Source organism: Sinocyclocheilus anshuiensis, unplaced genomic scaffold (assembly GCF_001515605.1).
Source record: "Sinocyclocheilus anshuiensis isolate Anshui unplaced genomic scaffold, SAMN03320099.WGS_v1.1 scaffold579, whole genome shotgun sequence".
Classification (NCBI taxonomy): Eukaryota; Metazoa; Chordata; class Actinopteri; order Cypriniformes; family Cyprinidae; genus Sinocyclocheilus; species Sinocyclocheilus anshuiensis.
In genome coordinates this window covers 1,082,121-1,096,130 of record NW_015551075.1, presented here as the reverse complement: position 1 = coordinate 1,096,130, position 14,010 = coordinate 1,082,121, and the positions used below count along the sequence as shown (strand labels likewise).

At 36.1% G+C, this 14,010-nt stretch overlaps 1 protein-coding gene across 1 annotated transcript in view; it reads right to left on the bottom strand.

The window, feature by feature from the left end:
• Positions 1-12,060, bottom strand: part of LOC107662321 (aryl hydrocarbon receptor nuclear translocator 2-like) — an 80,778-nt gene extending 68,718 nt beyond the window's left edge. The window contains exons 1-2 of the mRNA XM_016452307.1: positions 11,671-12,060; positions 991-1,105 (exon numbers count right to left, since the gene is read on the bottom strand). Coding sequence (XP_016307793.1) covers positions 991-1,105; positions 11,671-11,701 — 146 coding nt within the window. The 5' untranslated portion in view covers positions 11,702-12,060. The remainder of the gene's footprint in view (positions 1-990; positions 1,106-11,670) is intronic.
• Positions 12,061-14,010: the final 1,950 nt, after the last annotated feature.

Here is a 14,010-nt window from a genome sequence, read left to right as displayed (position 1 = left end):
AATAAAAAAATAGGAAAAATATTCAATGGGCGCTGAGAGACAGTCATATCATTTCAGCAGCTCATTACAGCTGCATTCAACTACAAACACTCCTGATTCAGGATGTTTCTTGCTGCATGCATTTACATTTACATTTAGTCATTTAGCAGACGCTTTTATCCAAAGCAACTTACAAATCAGGTCAATGGAAGCCATCAAAATCAACAAAAGAGCAATGACATGCTGCTATAACGATAAGATATATGATAAGTGCTATAACAAGTCTCAGTGAGCTTAACGTAGTACACGTAGCAAGGGTTTTTTAAATAATATAATAAATAAAAAGAAAACAGATAGAATAGAAAAAGAATAGAGCAAGCTAGTGTTAGAGGCCTTTTTGCTTTTGATAATTGTATAATAAATGAAAAGAAAACAGATAGAATACAAAAAGATTAGAAAGCAAGTGTTAGTTGTTGTTGTTTTTTTAAAGAAAACAAGCAGCAAATGAATAGAGTGCAAGTCTAAAAGAGACAAGTGTGTTTTTAAGAATAGAATTAGAATAGAGAGTGCTAGAGTTAGAGGGTCAAATAAAGATGGAAGAGATGTGTTTTTAGCCGATTCTTGAAGATGCATGCATCACATAACCTTCAATAGACTAACAAACATGTATAAATTACACATGTGATGCAATAAGAAATTATGTAGAAAGAAATTATAAACATAGAAAAGAAAAGAAATATGCATGTATATAAAGTAGTTTCATTCTTTAAAGGTAATTTCTGAATTTTATTGATTAATGGGCTATTAAAGAAAGAACAAAAAGGGCCAAAACCTGTCCAGTTGTACCCAATTCCACTTAAACAGCTAAGCAAATCAGATGAAAATGGGTAATTCTGACTTTTTTATTTATATTTTTTCATTTGCAAGACACCATTTTGAACTGTAAAGTGTGATCTTGACCAGAGCATCTATAATTATGACAATAATATGCCGTTTAGCATAATAACTCACCCCGTTGATCTCCGCTTGCCTCCTCGCCCTGGCATGGTGCCCGCCATCCTGACCTGACCCGCGCCCACCACAGCGCCTGGCATGACTACTGGTCCCGGCAGATCCGTGCCCATTTCTGAAAGAGCGAAACATCTTCACCATCAACCTCAGAATCACTGACTTCACGTTCATACAGCTGGCGTATCAATACTAGATGACTTTTATCCCACATATAAAATAACAAACATTAATTCATTTCAAATAAATAGTGAATATACCATCATGTCAAACATGGGTTCGCTTCATGAATTCACCATCAAGTCGACAAAACTTTGATGACAAAGTCGGGCTGCAGTATAATTGTATTGATTAAAATTATCAATTGATTTTATTCAAATTGATTTTATTTACTGCAGTATAAAGCACTAACATGCACATCAAAATACAATTTTTTAATGTTTATGAATGTCTCTCATGCTCACAAAGGCTGCATTTATCATGATAAAAATCAGAATTATTGTGAAATATTATTACAATTTCAAATAATTGTATTTGAATATATTTTAAAATGTAATTTATTCCTGTGATCAAAGCTGAATTTTCAGCATCATTACTCCAGTCTTCAGTGTCACATGATCCTTCAGAAATCATTCTAATATACTGATTTCTTATTATTATCGGTGTCGTTTCATAAATACCAATTCTGAGCTAAAAAGAAAATGTAGTATTTGTGCATTGCTGGTCACAAAGCAAGACACAAATATACCACTCACACACCAGCTCAGACTAACATCGCCAACAGCAGCAGGCTGAGAAAATGAACACACTCTGACATGTTCAGCCTGATGATCGCAGAATCATATTAATATTTGATAAAGTCTGCCTTCCACTTCTCCCGTACTCCAGAGCACAGCAGACCCTTTCGCTGAGTTTTCATTATTCATTTATGAGGTTTACAAACTTACACCTTATATTTCAAACCTCAGTTCATATGAAGGTACAAGAGAAACTTGAATCCATGAAAGGAAATTCCAAAATAAAGTGCCCCTATTACGCCATTTCCAATATTGCCTTTTATGCAGTGTGTAATGTAGCTGTATGTGAATGTAAACGATCTGCAAAGCTGAAAGTGCACAATAAATAAAGTTATTGTCTCCCAAAAGAAACAATCGACTCTAAACAGCTGAAACGAGTCGTAAGTAATTCGAATCCCACTTCCGTGACGGCTACACATCACGGGGTAACACATTTGCATAATTCCCGCCTATGTTCTACGTTAGCTGATCGCGAAACATCTTGACTCCGCCCACAAACACGTCATTCTACTGACGACTGCTTCTCTAATCTTGGGGAGTTCAACACAGGATTCACAAATGCTCACTCTTGAAAAATGAGCTCAATACTAGGGATATGCCGGTATCAAATTTTCATGTTGCGATTAATTGCTAATGCTTTATCACGGTATACGGTATTATCACGATATAAATTCAAAATTCTGAATAATTTGTAATATATAATTATTCACGGTATTTAGAAGTGCCCACGATAACAATATCGTGCATATATACATTACCGTGATATATCGCATTACCGAATACAAGTCTACTCAATACCCAGATTATTTGGACCAGCTGGCTCCACTGAATAACAACCTGTATGTATGATAAATAATAGATGTTCATATTTTACATTGAGCGTTCAAAAATACGTAACTATGGCAACGGGCGTATCATTTCTGACACACGCTGTATGCGGTCAGAGATTGTCTTACTATAGGGAGATACGAGGGTCTGTATTACTTACTATCGGAGAAACCGTAACGGTCAACTTGGATCACGTGTGCCCTAATAACCAATCACATTACAGCCTTGACGTCATTGAATTTCAGTCCGAGTTGTGCGACACTCAATCGCTGTTTACGGATACCGATTGAATGAGAAATGCTGTAAGCTGTATCCCACCTGTCGCAAAATGTCAGTGACTTCTCTTATAAAACGGCTTTTTTTTTTTTGGTGTAAACTGTGAAAATAGTTCAATCCAAAAGTATTGTTTAGTGTAAAACATGTTGAAGATTAGCCGATAGGCTGTTGATTCATTAAATGATAAGCTGTTTCCTCTAAAAAGCTGTTTATTCAGCGTAGTGAAGCCTCTCCTCCGTGGACATCCATTTTAAAAAAACGGCCTCTGGTGTCCTTTCCCATGTACTGGCAAACCGGAAGCGTTAGCATTAGCCGTTACGCTTTTTTGTCTAAAGGTTGCAGGCTTGCCTTCTAGTGGCTTTGATGCGGTAGACCAATCACAACAGACTAGGCCATCTGACCAATCAGAGCAGAGAAGGCTCACAGAAAGGAGGGGTTTCGAGAGACCGAATCTTAGAACTGCTTTGAACGAATCGTTTGAGAATCAATGGAAAATGAGGTGATATTAAATACATATCTTGCATGCATGTAAACCTATTGTAGGAGACTCAAACCAATACTAGTAACCTTAAAAATGGCATAATAGGGGCACCTTAAGACTGCTCAAATTTTATGATTACGCAAACCAGTGTTATTTTAGTATAATTGAAATACAACTACAGTTTTGGTTAATATTTTACATTTGATTTTATTTTTATATTTTCTGTTTTACATTAAGGTAAAGTTTTAGTAATTCTCTTTGCATATATTTTTTATTAATTGTCATTTATTAGTTCTAGTTATTTTAGTACTCCAAGTTAAACTACACAAAAAAGAGAAATGCTGCCATATTTTTTAAGTTTTGTTGTTCACAATCTACTTCGTGCCTTCTGTCATTTTACTTTTTTCAGCAAGTAAAAGGCCTTTTAGTATTATTGTAAAAATGTTTTTTGCTGTGAAATCTTTAAATACAAGAATAGCGTTCATACTAAGTAATATTTCAAGATGAACACTTTTTTAGAAAAATCATTTTAAAATGCAAGTATCAAATATGATCATCAGGCTTGAGGAAGGTTTATTTGTTCATCTCTCAATCACCACTGTATTCCATTGCATTATATATTTTGAAATTGCAGAGCTTTGATCATAAATCTAAGCATTTAAATACCATCTTACTAAGACATATTATTAGGTGATATATTTATATCATTTTACATAACTATTCTGTTATACTGTTATGAAGAACTCACTGATTTACATGTTTTTTAGAGCTGGTGAGTGAACATTCTTCAAAATATCTCCACTTCAGACGCCTTACTGCTCTGCAGAACGTTCTGAAGCTCCCTCATCCACTGTCGTTCTCTGTCAGAAAGCCCTCAGGTCAAACTCATTAATCAGTCTCGTGGGATGGAGTGAAGGCTGGCAGACAGATAGGACCCTGCTGTCTCTCATTTTAAATCACGACTCAACAGCTCACACGCTCCACTCTCTCTCTTTTCTCTCCTCCGGATCATTCTAATGACCAGAGGCCCGTTTCCCTTTCAGATCCACCCCAAAACAAAACATCTACACAGCACTTGGTAACGGGCCCTGTCCCACAGGGTCCCATGTAATGTCTGAGCTCTTTATAAATGTGGACAGCACATCTCATTTTGTGTTTTGTGTGAGAAATGAACTCCATCGAGACAGAAACAGGCCAAATGAGCAAATTCTTCAATCAAAGCGTAAAAAGAAACCTTCCCAGAAAACCATGCTGTCTTGGACCGCAGCCCATGAGATTTCTGGTGGATAAACGTAGATAAATTGATTCTTTGGAGGAATGATTCAGATCTGGATTATCAGGACTTGAGATTCAAAGGATTGTGGGTATGCGGCAGAAGCTCAGTCGATTTTGGTGTTTTAATGGCCGATGATAGAATGCAGGGTTACTGAAATAATGTATACAGACTACTGATCAAAAGTTTGGATTTTGGTTGTACATTTTTGGAACATTCTGGAGACTTACTCTCTCCAACCATTCCACAAAAAAACATAGCGATTCATTGCAAATCACATAAAAGACATATTTTGTATTCAAACCAGTGAATTTCACTGAGGTTTTGTAGCCCTGTATTAGGCCTGGGCGATAAAACGGTATCGATATTTATCGACGGTACACCCTCTTCGATAACGATAGAATTTTTTTTCGATATAGCGCACGTGCTATGAGTGACGCAGACAGCACACACAAACACGAACACATGCTGAAATGAGTGCTGTGCCTGCCTGTGATGAGGAAATTGTGAATAAAAAAAATGAATACTAGTCGAATTTAAAATAAACATTTGCATTTGAATGCAAAAAACGTACAATCAAATGTTAGGTGTGCATCAGGGAGCGTCATTAGTGGATGCGGTGATGATGATGTAAGTGACGTTGTTGCATTTGAATTTCTTTTTATAGACAGTTATTTCCTTTGCGTTGGCAATTTAATGCGCTGCATTATTTTGCTCATTGCGCCCTCCTGTGGCCTTGGGAAACAAGCCAAAAGTTTCCTTCAGACCTATTTAATCGGCATATAAAACATTAGAAATTAGATATTTGTTTAATTTTTATTTTGTGTTTGACTGTTAAAACAAAAAATATTTGTTGTTTGTCTCAATAAATTGGGTTAATTTAAAAATACAGTGCTTAAATTTAAACGTTTTTTTCTATTGCTCTTTGTTTTAAAAAAGGTTATAAAAAAATGTCAATAATTATCGATACCGATCGATATGAAACATTATATCGTTGATACATTTTTTAGCTATATCGCCCAGCCCTACCCTGTATATTATTTTAGCATGAGTGAACCATAGAAACGCATTTGAGAAACTGACTAGCTACTTCAGAATGGACTACCAAACCTTTTTATATAATTGCTAAAACCCTATAAAAACAGAAGCTGCAACAGAATAAGATGGAATTGGGCCATTCCAAACACAAGAACGACCAAAAACAAAGAAAATAACCCATTTAGCACTGAAGCATTTAGTTCCTATATTCTCCAGCAGCACTTAAAAGAGAGTGAAAGGACTGAAGCAGAATAATCTCAGGGTGCCGATGAGGTCGAAGCGACACTTGGCACATTTCCATGCAGAAAAGAGTTTCTCAATTGAGTGCTTCAGAGCGGGAACGGTTCAGAATCTAACAAGTTTAAAGGAAGAAACTACAAACTATTGAATTAACATCCTTTTACTGATAGCACGCACATGTGAACAATGACTCTTCTGTTCTGCTTTATTGTTACGCAGCCAAAGAAAGTTCACGCTGCCAAGTGTTCTAGATATTTCAGACATGATGGTCAACAGAAAAATCGAAAGCATGCTTCAGTAATGCACGTGTAGTTGTCCTCAGTGACTTTTTTGGCCTTATTCTCATTTCAAGAGCTTACAGAGAACGACGAATGAGCACAATGCTGTATTTCTTGACAGAAGTCCGAACACTTGCAATGTGCAAATGTTTCATGTAAGGATGGACTCAGTATGCACAACAGAAAAAAAATAAAGAATTAATTCTCAAATAGTTCAACAAATTGAAAACATATTGAAACTTTCAGAACACAAAACCAAAAAGAGTATTTACTGAAACTAACCAACGACTCGTTCTGAATGCAACTTTCTGATTTCAGGTAAACCAACAACTTATAATCAATGTCTACTGGGTGATTAGAAACTTGGTTCACACACATAATGAAGAGGAAACATAGCGATATACATTTTCAGTACAGATAGTTTTATGAATTTGTCACAATGACACAGCTTAACAAAGAGGCTGTTTTTGAAGGATAGAGCTGTTAAAAACTATATTGATAGTTGAAGCGCATAAAAATGCAAGTAAAAGTGCAGGGAAATGCTGCTATGTTACAGCAGAGGGTTATTTACATAAAACATCCCACTTAATTATACTGATATAAATGTGTGTCCAATTATTTAACAGAAATCTCAATCAAAGCTCTCAGTTTGTATGTCTATTTAAAAGGTCCAAAATCCCTTCAGAAAACAAAATAAAAATGTATGGATTTGCTGTATGATTTTGGAGACAAACTGCAATGTTATGGACCATGTCCATATGCATGACCATCAGTGTTATTTTAGTGTTATTAATATACTATTTATTAATATTTTTATTTAACTTTTCACTTTCATTATTATTTTCAGCTTTGATTTTAATTTTAGTTTAAGTTTTAGTAATTTTGATAAGTGCTTTAGTAATTTGTGCAAGTCGGAAATGTTTTTATTTCAGTTTTAGTTTGTCATTTTAGTACTTCAACTTGCCAATGCAATATTTCTCACTTTTCTTGACATTTTTTTTATCTAATATTTATATTTTATTAATTTCAGCTTTTTTGCAGTTTTTGTTTAAATATATGTGCATTTAACCAAAAGTCCAGATTATTCATACCAAATAAATAGCTTCACATTCTGAGACACGGGTCAAAAACATAAAAAGTAGAACTAAAAATAGACTAAAAAAAGTGAATGGTAATGTTATAAAAATAAAAATAAACTATTGTTATAAAACAGGTAGCTCTGACTTTAAAATATTATACAATCAATAAACGCACAATTGTGAAACATATCAGTTGAATATGGTATAAACAGTAAAGCAAATTTCACACACTTATATTGTCACACAGTATACATACAGTGGTGTGAAAAAGTGTTGGCCCCCTTCCTGATTTCTTATTTTTTTTGCATGTTTGTCACACTTTAATGTTTCAGATCATCAAACAAATTTAAATATTAGTAAAAGATAACACAAGTGAACACAACATGCAGTTTTTAAATGAAGGTTTTTATTATTAAGGGAAAACAAAATCCAAAACTACATGGCCCTGTGTGAAAAAGTGTTTGCCCCCTAAACCTAATAACTGGTTGGGCCACCCTTAGCAGCAACAACTGCAATCAAGCGTTTGCGATAACTTGCAATGAGTCTGTTACAGCGCTGTGGAGGAATTTTGGTCCACTCATCTATGCAGAATTGTTGTAATTCAGCCACACTGGAGGGTTTTCGAGCATGAACCGCCTTTTTAAGGTCATGCCACAGCATCTCAATAGGATTCAGGTCAGGGTATGATGTTCTTTTTCTGAAATGCAGTGTTACTTTTACGCCAGACGTAATGGGACACATACCTTCCAAAAAGTTCAACTTTTGTCTCTTCAGTCCACAGAGTATTTTCCCAAAAGTCTTGGGGATCATCGAGATGTTTTCTGGCAAAACTGAGACGAGCCTTTATGTTCTTTTTGCTCAGCAGCGGTTTTCGTCTTGGAACTCTGCCATGCAGACCATTTTTGCACAGTCTCTTTCTTGTGGTGGAGTCATGAACACTGACCTTAACTGAGGCAAGTGAGGCCTGCAGTTCTTTGGATGTTGTTGTGGGGTCTTTTGTGACCTCTTGGATGAGTCGTCGCTGTGCTCTTGGGGTAATTTTGGTCGGCCGGCCACTTCTGGGAAGGTTCTCCACTGTTCCATGTTTTTTCCATTTGTGAATAATGGCTCTCACTGTGGTTCGCTGGAGTCCCAAAGCTTTAGAAATGGCTTTATAACCTTTTCCAGACTGATAGATCTCAATTACTTTCTTTCTCATTTGTTTCTGAATTTCTTTGGATCTCGGCATGATGTCTAGCTTTTGAGGATCTTTTGGTCTACTTCACTTTGTCAGGCAGGTCCTATTTAAGAGATTTCTTGATTGCGAACAGGTGTGGCAGTAATCAGGCCTGGGTGTGGCTAGAGAAATTGAACTCAGGTGTGATAAACCACAGTTTTAACAGGGGGGCAAACACTTCTTCACACAGGGCCATGTAGTTTTGGATTTTGTTTTCCCTTAATAATAAAAACCTTCATTTAAAAACTGCATGTTGTGTTTACTTGTGTTATCTTTGACTAATATTTAAATTTGTTTGATGATCTGAAACATTAAAGTGTGACAAACACGCAAAAAAATAAGAAATCAGGAAGGGGGCCAACACTTTTTCACACCACTGTATCATCATATATCAATCTCAGCCTTACTCAAAGCCCATGCAGAAACGAAAATAAGTAAATAAAGTCAATCCTACAGCATTTGCTAGCTCATGCAGCAGACACCATATGCACACAATTCCTTCTTAGCAATGCTACACTTCTGGTCAGTCCTGTTATCCATCACTCCTTTCAACAGAAAGGCTTCCTTCACAAACACAAGAGGTCGGCAAACAGTCCGAACTGTTGCTAATCAACTGTGCCTGTAATCCCCATTCACAAACGCCTACTGCTATTTGTACGAAACGCGTTCTTATCGCGGCTGCGCTGCAACCGGGCATTGTGGGCATAATGGGAAAAGTACAGATGGCCTATAGATTTGTTAAGCAAGTGAAATAAAAGCTAGCTGACTTTAAAACAAAGTGCCCTTCAGTTCAACTACAGTCATGTGACTCCACCCCAGAATGCTCTTGTGCATTTTAAAGCGTGCTTGGCAGCTCGGCATGTCAACCAGGTGCTAATAACGCTCACATTCTTTATTCATTTCGACTCATTTGCATTTACAATGAGGTGCTGGGGAAGGAATTGCCGCTGGGGGGAAAAGAGTGTTCGTGGAAGCAATGGAGTCATGGAGCGTAATTTACTTTAGCAAGTGACTGAATAAACTGAGCAGCAGTAGGTTTCTGTGACATGTTTCCTCTGAACAATCACTAACCAAGTCTGAGTGAAGTCTGTTGCATAAAATTGATCAGATGTATGTTTTTTTTAAAACATAGTATCAGTTTTATCAGGCCAATAGTATTGTGCTTTACTGTATGTAAAAATAGCTGATGCATGAATTTCTAAGGCCATAAAACTTCGCCAAAAACCTGTTGCACACAATCTACTACATGCCTTCTGTCGTCTGATTGATAGTTCATACTTTTTCAGCAAGAAAAAGGCCTTTTAGTATAAGTGTCTTTTTGCTGTGAAATGTTTACTGATCTTTATAAAATTTACTTTTATATTTTTTTAGAAAGTTTCAAGATGAACACTTACTGGACTCAAGCAACTTAGGTTTACTTGATTACCAATACATTACTTTTTAGAAAAAGTTAGAAATGAGAGAAGGAAATATGATCCATCAGGCTTCTGAGGAAGGTTTATTTGCTCGTCTCTCAATCATCACTGTATTGCATTGCATTATATGTTCTGAAACTACAGAGCTTTGATCATTAAATAGAAGCATTTGAATATCATCTTACTAAGTCATATTACTGGGAGATATAGAGTTATGCACATAGTCTGTTTTCTATAAAGACCTCATTGGTTTACATTACAAGCTATCAGAATCTCATCTTACTTTTTGGCCATATAAATTACAACTGCACCAAATTGCATAGTTTTGCTCAGTTTGGGCCTCGGAATAAAACTGATGCATTAAAAAAATAAACAGTTCCATTTTTTAAAATAGTCAGAACAAAACTAATTTAAATCTATTCTCCAAACCGCATGCAGAGTCACATGATGCTGGAGTCTCAGGCTGAAGGCTGCGAAACACGCTGGACACGACCAGTCCATCACAAGACTAACAGACAATGCTCTTAATGTGTCAGTCAAATTCACTGTATGCTATTATAAGTCGCCCTTTAAATACTACTAACAACAATTATATGTCAAATTACATCTGAACAACATGTGTTTTTTATGATGCTATATGCCTTCTGTTGTCTGTATTATGTTTTCATCAAACTAAGTATTTAAATATCATTTATGTAAGTCTGTTGTAAAGATCTCCTTGATTTACATTATAAGCTATCAGAATTGTCAATATAAATATTAGTATCTGCACCAAATTGCATATTTTTGCTCAGTTTGGGCCTCGGAATAAAACTGATGCATTAAAAAAATAAACAGTTCCATTTTTAAAAATAGTCAGAACAAAACTAATTTATTTTATATTTTGGGCTTTACAGAGTTATAGTTCTTTGATGCCTGATGTAAGCATGACTTTGACTTCACTACAATTTACATTCCATTTTCATAAGTTTGACCTTCTACGTCCTTTTTGGTTGTTATTCAGAGGTGATAAATATCTAAGCACTAGAACATTCTGTGATGACTAAAATAGACCACAGATGCCCACATAATCGTGACTCTGGAGGCAGAACAGCATTAAAACCTAAAACAGCAACAAGTCCACTGCCTTTCTCTTATTCAGTGACTAAAACCTTCACACATTCAGGTAAACTTTCATTAAAAAGTTCTCTGTACGAGCTCATGACAGCCTTCCAGTGCTTTTGTTTACATCTCGTAGTGTCACTTTACCTTTTTATCTCAATCCTGCTACTTATCATGCTGCTATTTGTACATAATCATAAATGCTGTGTGTCTGCTGTCACCGAAGCATCAAAAGCTCATAACAAAATATCCTTACATCACTATTACAGTCCCATAAGCAACGTATCAGATTCAACAGTCGCGTATCAAGGAAATCAAAGCACGTACTGGCTTGTGGCAAATGTATTCAGCATCTAATTTGCATTAGCAAACAGCCGCGGCAGAATAAAGCCAAATGTGATACATTTCCGTTCTATAGTCACGAAAGAATGAATGTTATGTTAGCGATATACGAGATGATACAATGTAGCGTTTTAAATTCTAAATGTCGCTGTTGTTCCTTGCGTGGGGGGAGGGGGGGCTTGCGTGCGTGCGTTTAAAGCGTCGCGGTTTCTTTTGTTATCGCGAAAACACAATATTGCGTCAAAAGCCGACGTTCGGTTTCCGCTTAAACACCCATCTCCGTTGTATTTAAAAGCGAAAGGAAAAAATTTCTACTCACCCGATGGGTTTACAGCGGCGGGTGTTGCCATATTGACTGGGTGGAAGAAACGCAGAAAGGCAGAAATGACGCACAATTGGGAAATAACGCCGCACGCGATCCTCTCCGAGTGTCTCAAGCGCGCAAACTCAGTTCAGCCCCGCATGTGAAGGTGTGACGGCGATCGAGCAGTGCTGGGTGGGATTCGTAGCAGATTCGTAGCGGTCTGACAAACGCAAGATGTCTGAGAGCTTGCGTGAACACCGCGAGACTTCACTGAATTAATGAATGCAGGATGCACTCAGCAGCTTCAGCGCATTTCTGCCCTCCAAGAACTTCAAGCCGGGCTGGAATCCAGTCTGGCATTGTTGCTTTGTTATGGTCATGAGCTCAGACATCACTGGCTGCACAGAGATCTGTACGAGAATACAGTGTAGAATGCACGCACTGGCCTGCATATGTGAGCTTTCGAGTCAAAAGTCAAATTTGTTTTCTCTAAAGCGCCTTTGTATATTAGTTTCAAACTCATCATTCAAAACTGTCTTAGAGATATTTGTGAATTCTTCTAAACTAAGAACATCCATTTTTTTTTGGCCAAAAAAAATATCAATTTTAATATTTCATATTCATATATATAACGTAAATAAATTTTCTATTAATATCATTTTTCTGGCCATTTTGGTATATTTTTGAAAATATATTTTTACAATTTAAATATATATTTTAAAAACATATATTTGGCCTCCATATATTTCAATCCAAGAAAATACATTCACATGTCACTTTTGAAGAATGTACTGTAAGATTAGAAAATGTATTCTTGCTTCTGAAATACATTTTGAAATAGCCTATATTTTCACTTTTCACTAAAAACATATTTAATAGAGCTTCGCTGTTTACATTATACGTTCAATATTTAAAATGTATTTTGGCTATAAAAATATATATATTTTTGGCTGTATGGGATTTTCTTTTTTCCTGGACAATGATTCTGTCCAATACTGTTTTGTAGTCAAGCATATGTTAAATGTTTGTTTATATGATAAAATGTTTGCCATTATTTTAATAGCCTATATCAGGGGTCTCCAAACTTGTTCCTGGAGGGCCAGTGTCCTGCAGAGTTTAACTCCAACCCTAATTAATCTCACCTGAACCAGCTAATTAAGGTCCCTGGCCTATATTTAATTACGTGAAATTCATTATCAATTAAATGTCTATATTGCACAATATGGTCTAATGGTCCTGGAGTTCCTAAAATCAGTTTGTTCTGTCACATTATTAGAACTAGTCTATCCACTTTATTTCACAATGCAGAAGTTTGCTATTTTCTGCCAGACTTCATTAGCAGCTATGTAAATAACTAAAAGAATAACAAAGTGCAGTCGTGAAATTCATTATCAATTAAATGTCTATATTGCACAATATGGTCTAATGGTCCTGGAGTTCCTAAAATCAGTTTGTTCTGTCACATTATTAGAACTAGTCTATCCACTTTATTTCACAATGCGGAAGTTTGCTATTTTCTGCCAGACTTCATTAGCAGCTATGTAAAAAACTAAAAGAATAACAAAGTGCAGTAAAAGGTAAAACCGTTTGCTTTATGAACCAGTGTGTTAATGTATGAGTTAAAATAATATGGTAACAAATATCAGTTTGCAGTCTCAAGCAGCATATCAGACTGTTTTTGTATATGTAAAATAGGCCTAACTGGAAGCGAATGACACCGGAAACCTTGCAAATTCAAGTTATAAATGGCCTCGCACGATCTAACGTCAAAAATAAAGTGGATAAGTGAACTAAATCATGACAGGATCCTATAAAACATCAAGGGTGTAATATAATTTTAGTGTTATTTCCATAGGGCTTTTCCTGATTAATCTGTGCCTGGAGAACAATCTGAAGATGAATTCCATGAATAGATTTCTATTGAGGTCAAGGACCCAAAGAATGCCACTGTCATACAGTGACCCGTCATATCACAGTACTCCAAAATCATTTATCATCACACACTGTTCCATGCAAGTTAGTCTGAACTGGATCCTAAAGTAAATTTTTTAAGCTTTATGTGTTATCTTTTAAGCACATGTTCCTCTATCAGGCCAGTGGTGAGGTACATTAATGCTCACGGTTTCAGACACAAACAGCTCTTGGTTGAATCCATCTGGTTATATGCATTTTTTACCACGACACATTCACCGCAGTAATAGTGCCCTTTTTATATAAAGATGATGAAACACAAACATGGTGAAAACATTAATTTTCCAGTGTTCCAGCACAGTAACACGCTTTTGATGATTTATGATGGAGTAAAAACCAATTTCCCTCTACAGATGAAGTGAGGGTCAAGCAATGAGTGATGTT